This window comes from Somniosus microcephalus, chromosome 8, assembly GCF_052327205.1.
Source record: "Somniosus microcephalus isolate GS21.2 chromosome 8, FLI_Smic_1.0, whole genome shotgun sequence".
Classification (NCBI taxonomy): domain Eukaryota; kingdom Metazoa; phylum Chordata; class Chondrichthyes; order Squaliformes; family Somniosidae; genus Somniosus; species Somniosus microcephalus.
Window position 1 is genome coordinate 261,891,642 of NC_140994.1, and position 22,760 is coordinate 261,914,401.

Consider the following 22,760-nt stretch of genomic DNA (forward strand, 5'->3'; position numbering starts at 1 on the left):
CACCCATCACCCCCTGTGCTCACTGCCCCGTGTCCTAACCCACACCCAGTCCCGTTCACCCATCGCCCCCTGTGCTCACTGCCCCGTGTCCTAACTCACACCCAGTCCCGTTCACCCATCACCCCCTGTGCTCACTGCCCCGTGTCCTAACTCACACCCAGTCCCGTTCACGCATCACCCCTGTGCTCACTGCCCCGTGTCCTAACTCACACCCAGTCCCGTTCACCCGTCACCCCCTGTGCTCACTGCCCCGTGTCCTAACTCACACCCAGTCCCGTTCACCCATCACCCCTGTGCTCACTGCCCCGTGTCCTAACTCACACCCAGTCCCGTTCACCCATCACTCCTGTGCTCACTGCCCCGTGTCCTAACTCACACCCAGTCCCGTTCACCCATCACCCCCTGTGCTCACTGCCCCGTGTCCTAACTCATACCCAGTCCCGTTCACCCATCACTCCTGTGCTCACTGCCCCGTGTCCTAACTCACACCCAGTCCCGTTCACCCATCACCCTCTGTGCTCACTGCCCCGTGTCCTAACTCACACCCAGTCCCGTTCACCCATCACCCTCTGTGCTCACTGCCCCGTGTCCTAGCTCGCACCCAGTCCCGTTCACCCATCACCCCCTGTGCTCACTGCCCCGTGTCCTAACTCACACCCAGTCCCGTTCACCCATCACCCTCTGTGCTCACTGCCCCGTGTCCTAACTTACACCCAGTCCCGTTCACCCATCACCCTCTGTGCTCACTGCCCCGTGTCCTAGCTCGCACCCAGTCCCGTTCACCCATCACCCCCTGTGCTCACTGACCCGTGTCCTAACTCGCACCGAGTCCCGTTCACCCATCACCCTCTGTGCTCACTGCCCCGTGTCCTAACTCGCACCGAGTCCCGTTCACCCATCACCCCCTGTGCTCACTGACCCGTGTCCTAACTCGCACCGAGTCCCGTTCACCCATCACCCCCTGTGCTCACTGACCCGTGTCCTAACTCGCACCGAGTCCCGTTCACCCATCACCCTCTGTGCTCACTGCCCCGTGTCCTAACTCACACCCAGTCCCGTTCACCCATCGCCCCCTGTGCTCACTGCCCCGTGTCCTAACTCACACCCAGTCCCGTTCACCCATCACCCCCTGTGCTCGCTGACCCGTGTCCTAACTCACACCCAGTCCCGTTCACCCATCACCCCCTGTGCTCACTGCCCCGTGTCCTAACTCGCACCCAGTCCCGTTCACCCATCACCCCCTGTGCTCACTGACCCGTGTCCTAACTCGCACCCAGTCCCGTTCACCCATCACCCCCTGTGCTCACTGACCCGTGTCCTAACTCGCACCCAGTCCCGTTCACCCATCACCCCTGTGCTCACTGCCCCGTGTCCTAACTCACACCCAGTCCCGTTCACCCGTCACCCCCTGTGCTCACTGCCCCGTGTCCTAACTCACACCCAGTCTCGTTCACCCATCACCCCCTGTGCTCACTGCCCTGTGTCCTAACTCGCACCCAGTCCCGTTCACCCATCGCCCCCTGTGCTCACTGCCCCGTGTCCTAACTCACACCCAGTCCCGTTCACCCATCACCCCCTGTGCTCACTGCCCCGTGTCCTAACTCACACCCAGTCCCGTTCACCCATCACCCCCTGTGCTCACTGCCCCGTGTCCTAACTCACACCCAGTCCCGTTCACCCATCACCCCCTGTGCTCACTGCCCCGTGTCCTAACTCGCACCAAGTCCCGTTCACCCATCACCCCCTGTGCTCACTGCTCCGTGTCCTAACTCGCACCAAGTCCCGTTCACCCATCACCCTGTGCTCACTGACCTACACTGGCTCCCAGTCCGACAACGACTCAATTTTAAATCCTCATCTTTGTTTTCAAATCCCTCCATGGCCTCGCCACCGCCCCCCTCCCTATCTCTGCAACCTCCTTCAGCCCTACAACTCTCCGAGATCTCTGCGCTCCTCTAATTCTGGCCATTTGAGCATCCCCGCTTTTAATCGCTCCACCATTGACGGCCATGCCTTCAGCTGCCCGGGCCCTAAGCTCTGGAATTCCCTCCCTAAACCTCTCCCCCTCTCTACCTCTCTTTCCTCCTTTAAGACGCTCCTTAAAACCTACCTCTTTTTTTCCAAGCTTTTGGTCACCTGCCCTGGCATGTCCTTCTGGGCCGGTGACAAATTGTTTATTGATATCGCTCCGGTGAAGCACCTTGGGGCGTTTTGCCACGTTAAGGGCGCTATAGAAATGCGAGTAGTTGTTGTTGTTGAAAGTGTCTTAAGGTTGCTCTGTCCTTACGATGCTGTTTCTGTTCTTCTACCAAAGGGCAATAGAGAGGAAGGGGAAGCGGACCTGACCCGTGCCTTGGAGGATGCAAAGGTACTGAAACCGTCGGGGCCGGGGGGAGCTTACATGCTGTGTGCATGAAGAAAGGGGCAAGGGGGTGAATTTCAATCCGCGTTTCATAAGAAACTGTAACTGCCTGTTGATGTAAGAAAACTACTAGGCACTTGGTCTAAGCGTTAAACACATCTTTAATCAACTGTTTTACAACATGGAGGTCTAGTTGTGTCCTTCACTAGTTCCTGTTAAGAATGTCCTGCGCAAGCTGGGCCCGTGCCCGAGTATTTATACTCTCCCTGGACAGCGCCACCCGCAGGCCGCCCAGTATTATTTCATAAGTCTTTCTTTCATGAATGACTGATTCATGTCACCTGTTTCCTCCATACCCCGGCACTCTGCGACTCGGGCACACTTCCTAACCCGTGACCGTTTGATATATCTCGGGAGTGTGCCAGCCTCACGCAGCTCTCGTTGGTGCATGGAGCATCGGTGGGGTTTGTGGGGGGGGGGGGGCGGTGTTACCAACCCTCTGGGATTGCCCTGGGATGAAAGATTAATCTCCGGGACACTGCCGTGAGCAAACCAGGAGAAAAATCAGAGGGGCGTTAAAAATATGGTGCGTGTTTTTTTAATTCATTTTCTTTGAACACATTTGTTCGTTAGTTACAAAAAATATTAGCGAATGGAGTAAGTACTTCATTGGCTGTAAAGCGCTTTGGGTCATCCTGAGGCCGTGAAAGGCGCGACAGAAATGCCAGTCCTTTCTTTCTTTAAAGTGTTTCTTGTGACCTCTAACTTGTCTTACGTTCTCTGTCCTTTCCTCATCCTCGACTGACCACATCGTCCAAATATTGGGCTACAGAAAAACCCCTCCAACTCGGAACTGAATAAACAAACCGTGCGAGCAAAAGGGAAATGAAGATTAGGAAGAGGCTCCCAGGTGTCAGCTGTGGCTCAGTGGGCAGCACCCTCGCCTCTGAGTCAGGAGGCTGTGGGTTCAAGTCCCACTCCAGAGGCTTGAGCACATGATCTAGGCTGACACTGCAGGGCAGTGCTGAGGGAGTGCTGCACTGTCAGAGGTGCCGTCTTTCAGATGCAGGTGTTAAACCGAGGTCCCGTTTGCCCTCGCAGATGTAAAAGATTCCATGGCATTATTCTGACGAAGCACAGGGGAGACCTCCTTGGTTATCCCTCAACCCACATCACTAAAACAGATCCTTGGGGGGTGATTTTATCAATGGGGACGTGATGGAGGTGGGACTGCTGCTTGTCGGGGTTTAGTCCCACCTCCATCGACGTCCGGCCAATCCACACTATTTTCCCTTGATTGACCTTGTTAGCCGGCCAATTAAGGGAAAGCCAGTGACAGATGACGTCAACGAGTGACGTTTCATCTGTCAAGAGCTTTTTGACAGATGAATTGTCATCGTTTGACGGCTCTGTGAAGCACTGACAATCTGTCTTCTAAGTTGAGACCTGGGACACAGGCTCACTTAGAAAGCCTTCCTACGCAGAAAGCAGAAGGCTGCTGCATTTGAGACTGCAGCGGCCATTCTGCTTTCTCTGCCGGTGAGATGAGGCAGCTCCGCAGCCTAAAGGGATGAAGCCTGGAGGAAGAACGCAAAGGTAAGTAATCTTATTAAAACACTTTAGACTCACCTCACACACTTACCTCTCCACACTTGCACCCTCCACTTACCTGCACACCGGACATTTCGGCCCCTCCGACCCCCGCAGACCCACGGCCCACCTCGCTGACCCTGGTGAGGTTCGGAGCTGTCGGGAAGCCCACACGTCAGGGCTCAAAATAGGGATTAGCCAAAAAACTGCCTGTTAACTATCTGTTAACTACCTGTTAACAGGCAGTTAATTGGCACTAATCCCCTTCCTACCTCCAGGAGACGGGACGCGGCGCGGGACGGCTACCCGCCTCCTGGGAAGATGGCACAGAGGCGGGTTGGGGGCGGGATGGGTACCCGCCCCCAGATTTTGACCTTTTCCGGCAATCCCGCCTCCAATCCCGCCTCCCCAGGGCTGGGAAAATCGACTCCTTGGTGTCTGTGGGAGCTTGCTGTGTGCAAACTGGCTGCCGTGTTTCCTATATTACAACAGTGACCTCATTGGCTGTAAGGCACTTTGGGGCATCCTGAGGTTGTGAAATATGAATGCAAGTGCTTTCTTTTGTTATAATGGCTCCTTGTGCTCAGACTATGACCCTGGACCATTGTTGGATTTGAGCCGCGGCCCCTTAACCGACTATCGGACCCTGTGGGGTCGATTTTCCTGGAGCCGTCAGGCGGGGTTTCAGGCGTGTGGTGGGGGGGGGAATTGGGGGGTCCCGACACCATCCCGCCCAAAACCCCGCCCCACGCAAGTTTCAGGGGCGGCGGGTACCCGCCCCGCACTGGGACCCGCCGACCCGAGGGGGGAAGGGATTAGTGCCAATTAACTGCCTGTTAACAGGTAGTTAACAGGCAGTTTTTAGCCTAATCCCTATTTTGAGGGGTGTCGTGTGGGATTCCCGACGGCTCCAAACCACGCCAGGTTAGAGCAGCCGGGCCGTCGGGTTGAAGGAGTTGGAGGGGTCGCGATGTCAGTGTTCAGGTGAGTGATGGGTGCATGAGTGCAAAGGTAAGTGTGTTTGGTGTGTCTAAAGTGTGTAAAGAAGTTTAAATTACCTGTACTTACCTTTACAGCCTTTCTTCCTGTAGGCATCGGGAGCCCATCACTCAGCCGGCACTTAAAGCTGAATGGCTGCGATCTGCCAAAAGTGACAGCCTTCAGCTTTCATTGCCGGTGACAGTTCTAACTGAGTCTGTGTAGAAGGACTCAGGTTAGAACTCAGACTGTCAGTGTTTGACAGCTTCAAACAGCTGTGAAACACTGATATTTCATCTGTCAAGAACTCTTGACAGATGAAATTGCAGTCTGTAACGTCACCTGTTGCCGGGTGGCCCTTAATTGGCCTGCTGAGCCCGCTGGGCGGGCTCAACAAGGTCAATCGAGGGGAAATCGCGCGGATTGGCCGGACGTCGATGCAGGCGGGTCTAAAACCCGAAAGTTGAAGTCCCGCCTTCTTCCCGACAGCTTGAAAATCGACCCCTATGTGTCTGAGCCTCCGGTCTGTGGGCTACGTCAACTGTTCCCTCTCCCCTGTGGCCATCCGGTGCAATGAAGCAAAGGAAGATGGTGAGGATGCTGAGGTATCCCAGCAGGCAGAGGTCGCACGAAAGGGCCCTATTCGAAATGAGTCCCCCAGTCCCGCGATGTGACTCCCCTGTTTCGGGGAGCGCCCAGTCTCGAGTTGATGACTGTCCCCGCAGCATTCATAGACTGATACAGCACAGCAGGAGGACATTCGGCCCATCGTGCCTGTGCCGGCTCTTTGAAAGAGCTCTCCGATCAGTCCCTCTCCCCCCTGCTCTTTCCCCAGAGCCCTGCACCCTTTCCTTTCCAAGTATTTATCCAATTCCCTTTTGAAAGTTACTATTGAATCTGCTTCCACCGCCCTTTCAGGCAGCGCGTTCCAGATCACAACAACTCGCTGCGTAAAAAAAACTCTCCTCATCTCCCCCTCTGGTTCATTTGCCAATTATCTTCAATCTGTGTCCTCTGGTTACCGACCCTCCTGCCACTGGAAACAGTTCCTCCTTATTTACTCTGACAAAACCCGACTGAAATCAGGAGTGGGACAGGTCCCGACATGTGCGAGCAAAGCAACTAGTGGAGAAGCAGAGCCCCATCACAGTGCGAGGTTAAATGACAATCGTTATCCATTCCCATCGGGTGGGCTGGTTGGGGGATTCTGGGACTACGGGGCAGAGTCTAAAAATTAGAGCCAGACCTTTCAGGAGTGAAGTTAGGAAACACTTCTACACACAAAGGGTGGTCGAAGTTTGGAACTCTCTTCCGCAAACGGCAATTGATGCTAGATCAATTGTTAATTTTAAGACCCACTCTCAGAGACATGAGCACATAAATCCAGGCTGATGTTCCCTGTGCAGTGCTGAGGGAGCGCTGCACTGCCGGAGGTGCCGTCTTTCAGATGAGACGTTAAACCGAGGCCCCGTCTGCTTTCTCGGATGAATGTAAAAGATCCCACGGCACTATTCTGAAGAAGAGCAGGGGGGAGTTCTCCCCGGTGTCCTGGGGCCAATCTTTATCCCTCAATCAACACCTAAAACAGATTATCTGGTCATTGACATAGATTTCTGTTAACCAAAGGTATTGAGGGATATGGGGCAATGGCGGGTATATGGAGTTAGGTCGCAGATCAGCCGTGATCTCATTGAATGGTGGAACAGGCTCGAGGGGCTGAATGGATTCCTCCTGTTCCTATATTCCTATGTTCCGAGATGGACTGTGGTCTCCTGCTGTTCGATTATTCCTGTGTTCCTATTATCAGACGGATGAATTCTTGCTAACATGACAGAGAAATCTCTTTTCTTTTCCTTTCCTGGTGCAAACAATGTCAGCTTATATCAGACTATCTGGTAAGTCTATGCAAAGCATCACTTTCGTGTCAATGTTGACACACTCCCTCATTGACTGTCGAGCTTTCAGTATTTGAGTAAATGGAGCGGGTTGGCTTTTTTTTAGAATTTAAAAGATTTATTTTTATTCCAGTTTCCTTCTCCCTTCCTCTCCTGAACTTCTTGACAGGAAGCAGTTCCATGAACTGAACGCCGTCACATCACCCAAGAGACCTTGCTCACAGAGGGCCATTTCGACTTTGTGCATCTCACTCCCGATATTTCATTAAATTGAAGTCAGTGGGTGGAAGGTGGACTAAGGAAGGGAAGGAACTCCACAGGTTTTGGAGATCCTGATTTTTAAGAAAAATGAACAAGACCAGGAGGCAAGTGGCAGCAGCCACAGCTGTCAGCCGTGGCTCAGTGGGCAGCACGCACGACAGGTTGTGGGTTCAAGTCCCACTCCAGGGACTTGAGCACATAATCCAGGCTGACGTTCCCTGTACAGTGCTGATGGAGCGCCGCACTGTCGGAGGGGCAGTACTGAGGGAGCGCCGCACTGTCGGAGGGGCAGTACTGAGGGAGCGCTGCACTGTCGGAGGGGCAGTACTGAGGGAGCACCATACTGTTGGAGAGGCAGTACTGAGGGAGCGCCTCACTGTCGGAGGGGCAGTACTGAGGGAGCGCCGCACTGTCGGAGGGGCAGTACTGAGGGAGCGCAGCACTGTCGGAGGGGCAGTACTGAGGGAGCGCTGCACTGTCGGAGGGGCAGTACTGAGGGAGCACCATACTGTTGGAGAGGCAGTACTGAGGGAGCGCCGCACTGTCGGAGGGGCAGTACTGAGGGAGCGCAGCACTGTCGGAGGGGCAGTACTGAGGGAGCGCTGCACTGTCGGAGGGGCAGTACTGAGGGAGTGCTGCACTGTCGGAGGGGCAGTACTGAGGGAGCGCCGCACTGTCGGAGGGGCAGTACTGAGGGAGCGCAGCACTGTCGGAGGGGCAGTACTGAGGGAGCGCCGCACTGTCGGAGGGGCAGTACTGAGGGAGCACCATACTGTTGGAGAGGCAGTACTGAGGGAGCGCCTCACTGTCGGAGGGGCAGTACTGAGGGAGCGCCGCACTGTCGGAGGGGCAGTACTGAGGGAGCACCATACTGTTGGAGGGGCAGTACTGAGGGAGCGCCTCACTGTCGGAGGGGCAGTACTGAGGGAGCGCCGCACTGTCAGAGGGGCAGTACTGAGGGAGCGCTGCACTGTCAGAGGGGCAGTACTGAGGGAGCGCTACACTGTCGGAGGGGCAGTACTGAGGGAGCGCTGCACTGTCGGAGGGGCAGTACTGAGGGAGCGCTGCACTGCCGGAGGGGCAGTACTGAGGGAGTGCTGCACTGTCGGAGGGGCAGGACTGAGGGAGTGCTGCACTGTCGGAGGGGCAGTACTGAGGGAGCGCCTCACTGTCGGAGGGGCAGTACTGATGGAGCGCCTCACTGTCGGAGGGGCAGTACTGCGGGAGCGCTGCACTGTCGGAGGGGCAGTACCGAGGGAGTGCTGCACTGTCGGAGGGGCAGGACTGAGGGAGTGCTGCACTGTCGGAGGGGCAGTACTGAGGGAGCGCTGCACTGTCGGATGGGCAGGACTGAGGGAGTGCCACACTGTCAGAGGGGCAGTACTGAGGGAGTGCCGCACTGTCGGAGGGTCACTACTGAGGGAGCACCGCACTGTCGGAATTTAGAAGGTTAAGGGGTGATCTGATCGAAGTATTCAAGATATTAAGGGGAACAGATAGGGTAGATAGAGAGAAACTATTTCCGCTCGTTGGGGAATCTGGGACTAGGAGGAATAGTCTAAAAATTAGAGCCGGTCCTTTCAGGAGTGAAATTAGGAAACACTTCTACACACAAAGGGTGGTAGAAGTTTGGAACTCTCTTCCGCAAACGGCAATTGATGCTAGATCAATTGTTAATTTTAAGACCCACTCTCAGAGACTTGAGCACATAAATCCAGGCTGACGTTCCCAGTGCAGTGCTGAGGGAGCGCTGCACGGCCGGAGGTGCCGTCTTTCAGATGAGACGTTAAACCAAGGCCCAGTCTGCTCTCTCAGGTGGATGTAAAAGATCCCATGGCCACTATTCTGAAGAAGAGCAGGGGGAGTTCTCCCCAGTGTCCTGGGGCCAATATTTATCCCTCAATCAACACCTAAAACAGATTATCTGGTCATAATCACATTGCTGTTTGTGGGAGCTTGCTGTGCGCAAATTGGCTGCCGCGTTTCCCACATTACAACAGTGGCTCCACTTCAAAAGTGTTTCATTGGCTGTAAAGCGCTTCCGGATGTCCTGAGGTCATGAAAGGCGCTATAGAAATGCAAGTTCTTTTTTTATTTCTTTCTTTCTCTTTCTTTCCTCAGAGTGAGACTGGAGGGTTTGTAGGACGGGGCATTTGGGGCGTAGGAAGAGCGCAGAGGGGGGGGGAAAGCTGACAGAAGCACTAGCCATAGTAGACCCGAGAGCGAGCAACCCTCGCCTGGCCGCCTTTCGTCCTGTGCTGCACCAAGTTGAGGCCTGCTGTAGGCCCGAGACCATTGATCGGTCGGTCAAAGAGAAAAAAAATCTGGCCCTGCCCATTGAAATTTAATTAAGAGTCTGATTCTGTTGCGACCCTGGAGATGATGACAGACCATTGCCAGCGGGGTTACCCTGCGCCTGCTCCCGGTCAGCCCACTCTAGGGGCAAATCCACCTTTAAAGCCCCAGTCAGCACGCCTTCGGCTGCCTGCTGCTCGTGGCTCTGATTTCAACTCCCCCACCCTCACCCCACAATGTAAACAAGGCCAACTCCGAACACTGGGAGCAGCGGAATGGTGTGGAAACCGCTCGCAATGTAAACATAACCTCGTATTCCTCTTCTTGACAGTGCGACTGTTTGAGAGATGAATCATAGAGTAGAATCACACAGCACAGAAGGAGGCCCCAGAGAGCTGTGGAGGCTGGGTCATTAAATACATTTAAGGTGGAGATAGACAAATTTTTGCAAGATAAGGGAGTGAAGGGTTATGGGGAGTGGGCGGGGAAGTGGCTTTGAGCCCAAGATCAGCCATGATCTTATTGAATGGCGGAGCAGGCTCGAGGGGCCAAGTGGCCTATTCCTGCTCCTATTTCTCATGTTCTTATGAGGCCATTTGGCCCATCGTGCCTGTGCCGGCTCTTTGTAAGACCTCTCCAATTAGTCCCCCTTCCCCGACTTTCCCCATAGCCCTACAAATGTTTCCCTTTCCAGTATTTATCCAATTCCCTTTTTGAAAGTTACTATTGAATCTGCTTCCACCGCCCTTCCAGGCAGCGCGTTCCAGATCACAACAGCTCGCCGTGTAAAAAAAATTCTCCTCATCTCCCCTCTGGTTCTCTTGCCAATTACCTTAAATTTGTAATAAAAACAGAAAATGCTGGAAATACTCAGCAGGTCAGGCAACATCTGTGGAGAGAGAAACAGAGTGAACGTTTCAGGTCGATGACCCTTCGTCAGAACTGGAAAAAAGCTGGAGATGGAACAGGTTTTTAAGCGAGTGTAGGGGCTGGGAGAGGGGGGAGGGGAGGAAAGAACAAAAGGGAAGGTCTGTGATAGGCTGGAAGGCAGGAGAGATTAAGAGACAAAAGGGATGATGGTGCGAGGCAAAAGGAGATGGTAATGGGACAAGTTAAGAAACAAAAGATGGCTCTCGATGAGGTGTAAATGGCACCGGCAGAATGATCGACAGCTGCCATGTGGGAGAGAGAAAAAAAATGAAAAAAATGATAGAGGCCGAGGTTATGGTCTGAAATTGTTGAACTCTGTGTTGAGTCTAGAAGGCTGTAAAGTGCCCAATCGAAAGATGAGGTGCTGTTCCTCGAGCTTACGTTGAGCTTCATTGGAACAGTGTAAGAGGCCGAGGACGGCGAGGTCAGAGTGGGAGTGGAGCGGAGAATTAAAGTGACAGGCGACCGGAAGCTCAGGGCCACCCTTACGGACTGATTGGACAGAATTCTCCAGCTGAGGCATATTTGTGCCATTTTTTATTATGTTTGTTTAACCAAGGCGACCCTTTAACCTAAAGGAGAATGAGACGATAAACGAAAGGCTCGGAATGTCCTGGGCACTGCGTGCAGACCAGGCGTCCCCGTCGCGCTCCCGGTGAAGTTACGACGGCGGGCCCCGAGGAAACTCTGGTTTAAAACTTTACCGGACTCCGCCACAGATCGAAACAACGAGGAAGTTTTAGCGCTTGGAAAGTAAATAGTCTTTTCTCTAGAAAAGAGAAAACCAAGATGCAACCTGATAGAGTTCTTTAAAATTATGAAAGGGTTTGATAGAGTAGACGTGGAGAAGAAGGAGTCCAGAACTAGGGAACCATCTGACGTAATAAAACTCACTACACACTTGGTTGGAGCATAAAGCAAGGCTTTAATCAACTTGTTTCAGAACATGGAGGTCTAGTTGTACTTCACTAGTTCCTTGTCTTACAAAATGTCCCTGACAAGCTGGGGCCAACGCCCGAGTATTTATACTCCTTGGACGGCGCCACCAGCTGGCCGTCCAGTGTTATTTCATAGGTAGTTTCTCGATGATGAGATTTATGACACCATCAATATAAGAGAGTCGCTAATAAATCCAATCGGGAATTCAGGGGAAACTTCTTTACGCAGAGAGTGGTGAGAATGTGGAACTCGCTACCACAGGGAGTGGGTGAGGTGAATAGTATCGAGGCATTTAAGGGGAATCTAGATAAACACACGAGGGAGAAAGGGATAGAAGGATATGGTGACGGGCTGAGGTGAAGAGCATAAACACCGGCACGGACGCGTGGGGTCGAGTGGCCTGTTTCTGTGCTGTAAATACTTTATAATTTTATTCCAATGCCTTCTGATTACTAGGAATTGTGCAGCGCAAGCGACGAGGAATCCGGCTCCATGGAGTCAAAGTTTATCAGCATTCTGTGTATGAGGAGCTACCCACATCTCAGGAGAGGTGAGATTGAACAAAGTTTGCTGTTGACACTTGTCTCCTGACCTTCTATTCTCCCACCAACTCCCCCATGCTTCTTAGGTACCAGCCTTGGCTTGGCTCAGTGGGCAGCACTCTCTCAGCTTCTCAGTCACAAGGTCGTGGGTTCACAGCCTCACTCCAGAGACTCGGACGCAAAATCCAAGCTGACGCTCCCTGTGCAGTACCGAGGGAGTGCTGCACTGTCGCAGGTGCCGTCTTTTGGATCAGATGTTAAACCGTGGCCCAGTCTGCCCTCTCAGGTGGACGTGAAAGATCCCATGGCTCTATTTTGAAGAGCAGGGGGGGTATCCCTGGAGTCCTGGCCACAGTTTGGCAGGCTCTCCCTAAGCCCCTCTCTTCTCCCAGAGAACACTCCTCAACACCTACCTCTTCGTCTTTGGTCACCTCCCCTAACCCTTCGCTCATCACTGGATTTCCAATCCCTCCATGGCCTCGCACCTCCTCCCTATCTCAGTAACCTCCTCCAGCCCCTACAACCCTCCTGAGATCTCTGCGTTCCTCCAATTCTGACCTCTTGTGCACCCCCAATTTTCATCGCTCCACCATTGGCGGCCGTGCCTTTAGCTGCCTGGGCCCTAAGCTCTGGAATTCCCTCCCTAAACCTCTCCACCTCACTCTCCTCCTTTAAGACGCTCCTTAAAACCTACCTGTTTAACCAAGATTTTGGTCACCTGTCCGAATGTCTCCTTATGTGGCTCGGTGTCAAATTTTGTCTGATAATTGCTCCTGTGAAGCGCCTTGGGACGTTTTACTACATTAAAGGCGCTATATAAATACAAGTTGTTGTTGTTGTTGTTAAAGCCCGTTGCGATGCTTTATCGTGTTAACGGGGGGGTGTAAATGCATGTTTGTGTTGACCGATCACACTGCTGGGTGTCAGGCGATGATTTACGGGCTGGTTCTTCTTGCAGTTTTCCAGGATTACATTAAACTAACCAACAGAGATATCGAACAGACCATCAAGAACGATATTTCTGGAGACCTGAAGAATGCATTAATGGCGATCGGTGAGTCCAGGCGCCTCATTCCAAACTAAATAATCTGTGTGCGGTACACACACGCACAGAATGGCTGTCACCGTGATATTCAACTAAACACCAACAGCCTTCCAGGGACTGGAGAGCTGTCACTGCTCGCAGGAGTCAGGGGGGAGCTAGTACTAAAGTCATCCCCGCCCACACCCTGTCCCCCCACTCTGCCCCCCACTCCGCCACCCCCACTGCGCTCCCCCCTCACTCCGCACCCTCACTCCGCTCCCCCCACTCCTCCCCCCCACTCCTCCCCCCCACTCCTCCCCCCCAACTCCTCCTCCCCCACTTCGCCCCCCCACTCCGCCCCCCACTCCTCCCCCCCACTCCTCCTCCCCCACTTCGCCCCCCCCCACTCCGCCCCCCACTCCTCTCCCCCACTTCGCCCCCCCCACTCCGCCCCCCACTCCTCCCCCCCACTCCGCTCCCCCCACTCGCACAAGCACACACACGCACAAACACACGTATGCACACGCCTGCACACATGAGCATGAACACGCACACACACACACGCCGTAGTTCCAGGGTTACGCCTGCTGAATTTCCGGGCCCCTGTGTGTTACCAATTTTTTTTTTAGCTAGAATGCTTTCCTGAAACATTGCGGTTGATAAACGAATGATCCAGAGGCGGGTCGGCTTGCTCAGCTTTTGATCTCTGGTGTGGTGTCAGCCGTGGCTCAGTGGGTAGCACTGTCGAGTCAGAAGGTTGTGGGTTCGAGCCCCATTCCAGGGCTTGAGCACATAACCTACCGTCACTCCAGTACGGCACTGAGGCGTGTTGGACGGCGTTAAACCGATGCCTTGCTTGTCTCTTCAGGTGAACGTTAAAGATCCAGCGGCACTCGTGGAAGAAGAGTAGATTGTCAATCCGGCCAAAACTACTCCCTCAACCAACACCAAAAACTTATTTGCTCTTTGTGGGATCTTGCTGTGCGTGAATTGGTCCTACCTTTCGGCGATGTTTTGGGGTGCCGCCTGGCTGCTGTGTTTTGCCACGTAGCACTGCATGCCTGTTTTGTGAAGTATTTGAGCTGCGATTGGGTGCCGTGTAAATAAAGCTTGACCCAAGAGGGTGCTCATCTCCACCATGGGCGGCCGTGCCTTCAGCTGCCTGGGCCCTGAGCCCTGGAATCCCCTCCCTAAACCTCTCCACCTTTAAGACACTCCTTAAAAAACCGACCTCTTTGGCCAAGCTTTTGGTCACCTGCCCTAATATCTCCTTATGGAACAATGACCTGCCATAGAATCATAGAGTAGTACAACAGAGGTGGAGGCCATTCGGCCCATCGATTTCGTGTCAGCTCTTGTGAAGAGCAATCCAGTCAGTCCCACTCCTCCCGCTCTCTCCCCATATCCCTGCAATTTTTTCTCCTTCAAGCTTTTATCCAATTCCCCTTTGAAGGCTCCTATTGAATCTGTTTCCACCGCCCTTTCATAATTCGCATTTAACGAGATAAATTCAAATTTTGTTTGGTAACGCTCCTGTGAAGCGTGGTGGGAAATGTTACTACGTTAAAGGCGCTATATAAATGCAGGTTGTTGTTGCTGCACAGCATGGTATGACCCGTTTCTGTCTCCTCCCCTAGTTCGTTCCATCAAGAACAAGCCATCGTTCTTTGCCGAGCGGCTCTACAAGTCAATGAAGGTAATTTATGATAGTTGATTAATCTCATTTGTAGATAAAATACTTGCAATCTGATGCGTTTATTCCACACCTGCTTATTTCTTGTTTTCTAAAACTTGGAGAAGAATTATACTTGTGACTTTAAAAAACCCATTCTTGGGATGTGGGCATCGCTGGGCAAGGCCGGCATTTATTGCCCATCCCTAATTGCCCTTGAGAAGGTGGTGGTGAGCCGCCTTCTTGAACCGCTGCAGTCCGTGTGGTGAAGGTGCTCCCACAGTGCTGTTAGGGAGCGAGCTCCAGGATTTTGACCCAGCGACGATGAAGGAACGGCCGATATATTTCCAAGTCAGGATGGTGTGTGACTTGGAGGGGAACTTGGAGGTGGTGGTGTTCCCATGCGCCTGCTGCCCTTGTCCTTCTAGGTGGTAGAGGTCGCGGGTTTGGGAGGTGCTGCCGAAGAAGCCTTGGCGAGTTGCTGCAGTGCATCTTGTAGATGGTACACACTGCAGCCACGGTGCGCCGGTGGTGGAGGGAGCGAATGTTTAAGGTGGTGGATGGGCTGCCGATCAAGCAGACTGCTTTGACCTGTATGGTGTCGAGCTTCTTGAGTGTTGTTGAGAATTCACATGATTTAACAGGAAGTAGAGAGCCGGTGATGTTGCCGGCTGGGGTTGGTGTGCCGGGAGCTTGGCTTTCCAATGCAGTGCTAACTGGGTTTTACTCTTTTGATTGGATGAACGGCCATAGCCCTTAGAACAGCTTGGGAAATTGGAAAACATTCTCCTCAGCACCATCTGAAACTCCACACGAGTCCCTGATTCCATCTCCGTCTTCCCGGATGACTCACAGTGTTTGACCTTGGTGGGCGGGGGGTGGTTCGTGCTCGATCCTGAGCTGGGCCTCACACCTCACCAAGCCCACTGACATTCACCCACAAAATATTGCCTGAATCAGTTCCTACATCAGCTCCCAGCGGCTGAAACTCTCAACTTTTCAAACGTTCTCTGCATTGACCTCCCAATCCCACCCTACATCAACACACCCCAATCTCCACCCTACATCAACTCATCCCAATCTCCATCCTACATCAGCTCATCCCAATCTCCATCCTACATCAACTCATCCCAATCTCCATCCTACATCAACTCATCCCAATCTCCATTCTACATCAGCTCATCCCAATCTCCATCCCTACATCAGCTCATCCCAATCTCCATCCTACATCAGCTCATCCCAATCTCCATCCTACATCAACTCATCCCAATCTCCATCCTACATCAGCTCATCCCAATCTCCATCCTACATCAACTCATCCCAATCTCCATCCTACATCAACTCATCCCAATCTCCATTCTACATCAGCTCATCCCAATCTCCATCCCTACATCAGCTCATCCCAATCTCCATCCTACATCAGCTCATCCCAATCTCCATCCTACATCAACTCATCCCAATCTCCATCCTACATCAACTCATCCCAATCTCCATCCTACATCAACTCATCCCAATCTCCACCCTACATCAACTCATCCCAATCTCCATCCTACATCAACTCATCCCAATCTCCATCCCTACATCAACTCATCCCAATCTCCATTCTACATCAGCTCATCCCAATCCCCACCCTACATCAACTCATCCCAATCTCCATCTTACATCAACTCATCCCAATCTCCATCCCTACATCAACTCATCCCAATCTCCATCCCTAGATCAGCTCATCTCAATCTCCATCCCAACATCAGCTCATCCCAATCTCCATCCTGCATCAATTCATCCCAATCTCCATCCTGCATCAATTCATCCCAATCTCCATCCTACATCAACTCATCCCAATCTCCATTCTACATCAGCTCATCCCAATCTCCATCCCTACATCAGCTCATCCCAATCTCCATCCTACATCAGCTCATCCCAATCTCCATCCTACATCAACTCATCCCAATCTCCATCCTACATCAACTCATCCCAATCTCCATCCTACATCAACTCATCCCAATCTCCACCCTACATCAACACATCCCAATCTCCATCCTACATCAACTCATCCCAATCTCCATCCCTACATCAACTCATCCCAATCTCCATTCTACATCAGCTCATCCCAATCCCCACCCTACATCAACTCATCCCAATCTCCATCTTACATCAACTCATCCCAATCTCCATCCCTACATCAACTCATCCCAATCTCCATCCCTAGATCAGCTCATCTCAATCTCCATCCCAACATCAGCTCATCCCAATCTCCATCCTGCATCAATTCATCCCAATCTCCATCCTGCATCAATTCATCCCAATCTCCATCCTACATCAACTCATCCCAATCTCCATCCTACATCAACTCATCCCAATCTCCATCCCCACATCAACTCATCCCAATCTCCATCCTACATCAATTCATCCCAATCTCCATCCTACATCAACTCATCCCAATCTACATCCCTACATCAATTCATCCCAATCCCCATCCTGCATCAATTCATCCCAATCTCCATCCTACATCAACTCATCCCAATCTCCATCCCTACATCAACTCATCCCAATCTCCATCCTACATCAACTCATCCCAATCTCCATCCTACATCAACTCATCCCAATCTCCATCCTACATCAACTCATCCCAATCTCCATCCTACATCAACTCATCCCAATCTCCATCCTACATCAGCCCATCCCAATCCCCATCCTACATCAACTCATCCCAATCTCCATCCTACATCAACTCATCCCAATCTCCATCCTACTTCAACTCATCCCAATCTCCATCCTACATCAACTCATCCTAATCTCCATCCTACATCAACTCATCCCAATCTCCATCCAACATCAATTCATCCCAATCTCCACCTTACAGCAACTCATCCCAATCTCCATCCTACATCAGCTCATCCCAATCTCCACCCTACATCAACTCATCCCAATCTCCATCCTACATCAACTCATCCCAATCTCCATCCTACATCAACTCATCCCAATCCCCATCCTACATCAATTCATCCCAATCTCCATCCTACATCAATTCATCCCAATCTCCATCCTACATCAACTCATCCCAATTTCCATCCTACATCAATTCATCCCAATCTCCATCCTACATCAAGTCATCCCAATCTCCATCCCTACATCAACTCATCCCAATCTCCATCCTACATCAATTCATCCTAATCTCCATCCTACATCAATTCATCCCAATCTCCATCCTACATCAACTCATCCCAATCTCCATCCTACATCAACGCATTCCAATCCCCATCCTACATCAATTCATCCCAATCTCCATCCTACATCAATTCATCCCAATCTCCATCCTACATCAATTCATCCCAATCTCCATCCTACATCAACTCATCCCAATCTCCATCCTACATCAATTCATCCCAATCTCCATCCTACATCAACTCATCCCAATCTCCCTCCTTCATCAACTCATCCCAATCTCCATCCTACATCAATTCATCCCAATCTCCATCCTACATCAACTCATCCAATCTCCATCCCTACATCAACTCATCCCAATCTCCATCCTACATCAATTCATCCCAATCTCCATCCTGCATCAATTCATCCCAATCTCCATCCTACATCAACTCATCCCAATCTCCATCCTACATCAACTCATCCCAATCTCCATCCCCACATCAACTCATCCCAATCTCCATCCCACATCAACTCATCCCAATCTCCATCCTACATCAATTCATCCCAATCTCCATCCTACATCAACTCATCCCAATCTACATCCCTACATCAATTCATCCCAATCCCCATCCTGCATCAATTCATCCCAATCTCCATCCTACATCAACTCATCCCAATCTCCATCCCTACATCAACTCATCCCAATCTCCATCCTACATCAACTCATCCCAATCTCCATCCTACATCAACTCATCCCAATCTCCATCCTACATCAACTCATCCCAATCTCCATCCTACATCAACTCATCCCAATCTCCATCCTACATCAGCCCATCCCAATCCCCATCCTACATCAACTCATCCCAATCTCCATCCTACATCAACTCATCCCAATCTCCATCCTACTTCAACTCATCCCAATCTCCATCCTACATCAACTCATCCTAATCTCCATCCTACATCAACTCATCCCAATCTCCATCCAACATCAATTCATCCCAATCTCCACCTTACAGCAACTCATCCCAATCTCCATCCTACATCAGCTCATCCCAATCTCCACCCTACATCAACTCATCCCAATCTCCATCCTACATCAACTCATCCCAATCTCCATCCTACATCAACTCATCCCAATCCCCATCCTACATCAATTCATCCCAATCTCCATCCTACATCAATTCATCCCAATCTCCATCCTACATCAACTCATCCCAATTTCCATCCTACATCAATTCATCCCAATCTCCATCCTACATCAAGTCATCCCAATCTCCATCCCTACATCAACTCATCCCAATCTCCATCCTACATCAATTCATCCTAATCTCCATCCTACATCAATTCATCCCAATCTCCATCCTACATCAACTCATCCCAATCTCCATCCTACATCAACGCATTCCAATCCCCATCCTACATCAATTCATCCCAATCTCCATCCTACATCAATTCATCCCAATCTCCATCCTACATCAATTCATCCCAATCTCCATCCTACATCAACTCATCCCAATCTCCATCCTACATCAATTCATCCCAATCTCCATCCTACATCAACTCATCCCAATCTCCCTCCTTCATCAACTCATCCCAATCTCCATCCTACATCAATTCATCCCAATCTCCATCCTACATCAACTCATCCAATCTCCATCCCTACATCAACTCATCCCAATCTCCATCCTACATCAATTCATCCCAATCTCCATCCTACATCAACTCATCCCAATCTCCATCCTACATAAGCTCATCGCAATCTCCATCCTACATCAATTCATCCCAATCTCCAACCTACATCAACTCATCCCAATCTCCATCCTTCATCAACTCATCCCAATCTCCATCCTACATCAATTCATCCCAATCTCCATCCTACATCAACTCATCCCAATCTCCATCCCTACATCAACTCATCCCAATCTCCATCCTACATCAATTCATCCCAATCTCCATCCTACATCAACTCATCCCAATCTCCATCCTACATCAACTCATCCCAATCTCCATCCTACATCAACTCATCCCAATCTCCATCCTACATCAACTCATCACAATCCCCACCCTACATCAACTCATCCCAATCTCCATCCTACATCAGCTCATCCCAATCTCCATCCCTACATCAATTCATCCCAATCTCCATCCTACATCAGCTCATCCCAATCTCCATCCCGACATCAATTCATCCCAATCTCCATCCTACATTAGCTCCTCCCAATCTCCATCCTACATCAACTCATCCCAATCTCCATCCTACATCAACTCATCCCAATCTCCATCCTACATCAACTCATCCCAATCTCCATCCTACATCAACTCATCCCAATCTCCATCCTACATCAACTCATCCCAATCTCCATCCTACATCAACTCATCCCAATCTCCATCCTACATCAACTCATCCCAATCCCCATCCTACATCAACTCATCCCAATCCCCATCCCTACATCAATTCATCCCAATCTCCATCCTACATCAACTCATCCCAATCTCCATCCCTACATCAACTCATCCCAATCTCCATCCTACATCAACTCATCCCAATCTCCATCCTACATCAACTCATCCCAATCTCCATCCTACATCAACTCATCCCAATCCCCATCCCTACATCAATTCATCCCAATCTCCATCCAACATGAACTCATCCCAATCTCCATCCCTACATCAATTTATCACAATCCCCACCCTACATCAGCTCATCCCAATCTCCATCCTACATCAACTCATCCCAATCTCCACCCTACATCAGCTCATCCCAATCTCCATCCTACATCAACTCATCCCAATCTCCATCCTACATCAACTCATCCCAATCCCCATCCTTACATCAATTCATCCCAATCTCCATCCTACATCAACTCATCCCAATCTCCATCCCTACATCAATTCATCACAATCCCCACCCTACATCAGCTCATCCCAATCTCCATCCTACATCAACTCATCCCAATCCCCACCCTACATCAGCTCATCCCAATCTCCATCCTACATCAACTCATCCCAATCTCCATCCTACATCAACTCATCCCAATCTCCATCCTACATCAACTCATCCCAATCTCCATCCTGCATCAACTCATCACAATCCCCACCCTACATCAACTCATCCCAATCTCCATCCTACATCAGCTCATCCCAATCTCCATCCTTCATCAACTCATCCCAATCTCCATCCTACATCAATTCATCCCAATCTCCATCCTACATCAACTCATCCCAATCTCCATCCCTACATCAACTCATCCCAATCTCCATCCTACATCAATTCATCCCAATCTCCATCCTACATCAACTCATCCCAATCTCCATCCTACATCAGCTCATCCCAATCTCCATCCTACATCAATTCATCCCAATCTCCATCCTACATCAACTCATCCCAATCTCCATCCTTCATCAACTCATCCCAATCTTCATCCTACATCAATTCATCCCAATCTCCATCCTACATCAACTCATCCCAATCTCCATCCCTACATCAACTCATCCCAATCTCCATCCTACATCAATTCATCCCAATCTCCATCCTACATCAACTCATCCCAATCTCCATCCTACATCAACTCATCCCAATCTCCATCCTACATCAACTCATCCCAATCTCCATCCTACATCAGCTCATCCCAATCTCCACCGCCCACATCCTAAACCACACAAAATCTCGCTCACCTATCACCCCCAGCCTTGCCAGCCTCTGATGGCTTCAATCAGTGCATCACCTTCAAATTCCTCATTCCCCCATCGACAGATGCCTCCAAGACTTTCTCTCCTATCTGTCTCGGCAACCTCCGCAATCAGACATTGTGGCCTTAAAGTGACAGGCCACATTAATCACGTACCTCTCACAGCAGAATAATACAGCGTGTCTAACATGCCGTATCGCTCCCAACATATCCTCCAACTTACCATTAGCGGTGCCAGAGAACATCTAGTTTTGTTTAATTAGCTTCTAACAGGCGGTAGATTTGTTCTTCTTGTATCTTTGGTATTAACTCCGAAGCTCTTGCCTGGTTTTCCCAGGGTGCAGGGACAGATGACAGGACTCTGATCAGGATCATGGTGTCCAGGAGCGAAATAGATCTCTTCAACATCCGGCACGAGTTCAAGCAGATGTACGACGTGTGTCTCTACTCCTTTATAGAGGCAAGTGCTTAAGAGGAACTGTCAAACATTAACTCCACTTCAGGGGTGTCAGAGTGAAGAAGAGATTGAGTAAACCAGGCCTGTATTCTCTTGAATTCAGAAGAATGAGAGGGGCTCTCATTGAAGCATACAAAATTATTACAGGGCTTGATAGGGTGGATGCTGGGAGAATGTTTCCCTTGGCTGGGGAGTCTAGAACCAGGGGCCACAGCCTCAGGATAACGGGTAGGCCATTCAGGACTGAGATGAGAAGACATTTCTTCACACAGAGGGTGGTAAATCTTTGGAATTCTCTACCCCAGAGGGCTGTGGAGGCTCAGTCATTGGGTATATTCAAAACAGAAGAAGTCGATAGATTTCTGACTAGTAAGGGCATCAAGGGATAAGGCGATAGGCCCGGTGACTGGAGTTGAGGCAGAAGATCAGCCATGATCTTATTGAATGGCGGAGCAGGCTCGAGGGGCCGAATGGTCTACTCCTGCTCCTATTTCTTCTGTTCTTATGTTCTAAGCTCCCCTCACAGCCCTGGGAGAACATCCAGTGAGTATCTGAGTCATACGGACCAGAGTAAGATTGGGTTTCGCCCATCACTCCTTGTGCTCCGCTGACATTGGATCCTGGTCCACTAATGCCTCGATTTTAAAATGATCATCCTCGTGTCCCAATCGCTCCATGTCAACATTTGACACCGAGCCACATAAGGAGATGTTCGGGCAGGTGACCAAAAGTTTGCTCAGAGAGGTAGGTTTCAAGGAGCGTCTTAAAAGGAAGAAAGAGAGGTAGCGAGGCGGAGAAGTTTAGGGAGGGAATCCCAGAGCTTAGGGCCTAGGCAGCTGAAGGCACGGCCACCAATGGTGGAGCGAAGTAAGTGAGGCATGCACGAGAAGTCAGAATTGGAGGAGCGCAGAGATCTCAGAGGGTTGTAGGGCTGGAGGAGGTTACAGAGATAGGGAAAGGACGAGGCCATGGAGGGATT

At 50.9% G+C, this 22,760-nt stretch overlaps 1 protein-coding gene across 3 annotated transcripts in view; it reads left to right on the top strand.

Annotated features, from left to right (window-relative positions):
- The window catches only part of anxa6 (annexin A6), a 196,547-nt gene that overhangs the window by 170,419 nt on the left and 3,368 nt on the right, over positions 1-22,760 (top strand). For all 3 annotated transcript variants that reach the window (XM_085996006.1, XM_085996007.1, XM_085996005.1), the window contains exons 20-24: positions 2,315-2,368; positions 11,707-11,800; positions 12,751-12,846; positions 14,454-14,512; positions 21,662-21,788. In XM_085996006.1, the coding sequence (XP_085852132.1) occupies positions 2,315-2,368; positions 11,707-11,800; positions 12,751-12,846; positions 14,454-14,512; positions 21,662-21,788 (430 nt within the window). The remainder of the gene's footprint in view (positions 1-2,314; positions 2,369-11,706; positions 11,801-12,750; positions 12,847-14,453; positions 14,513-21,661; positions 21,789-22,760) is intronic.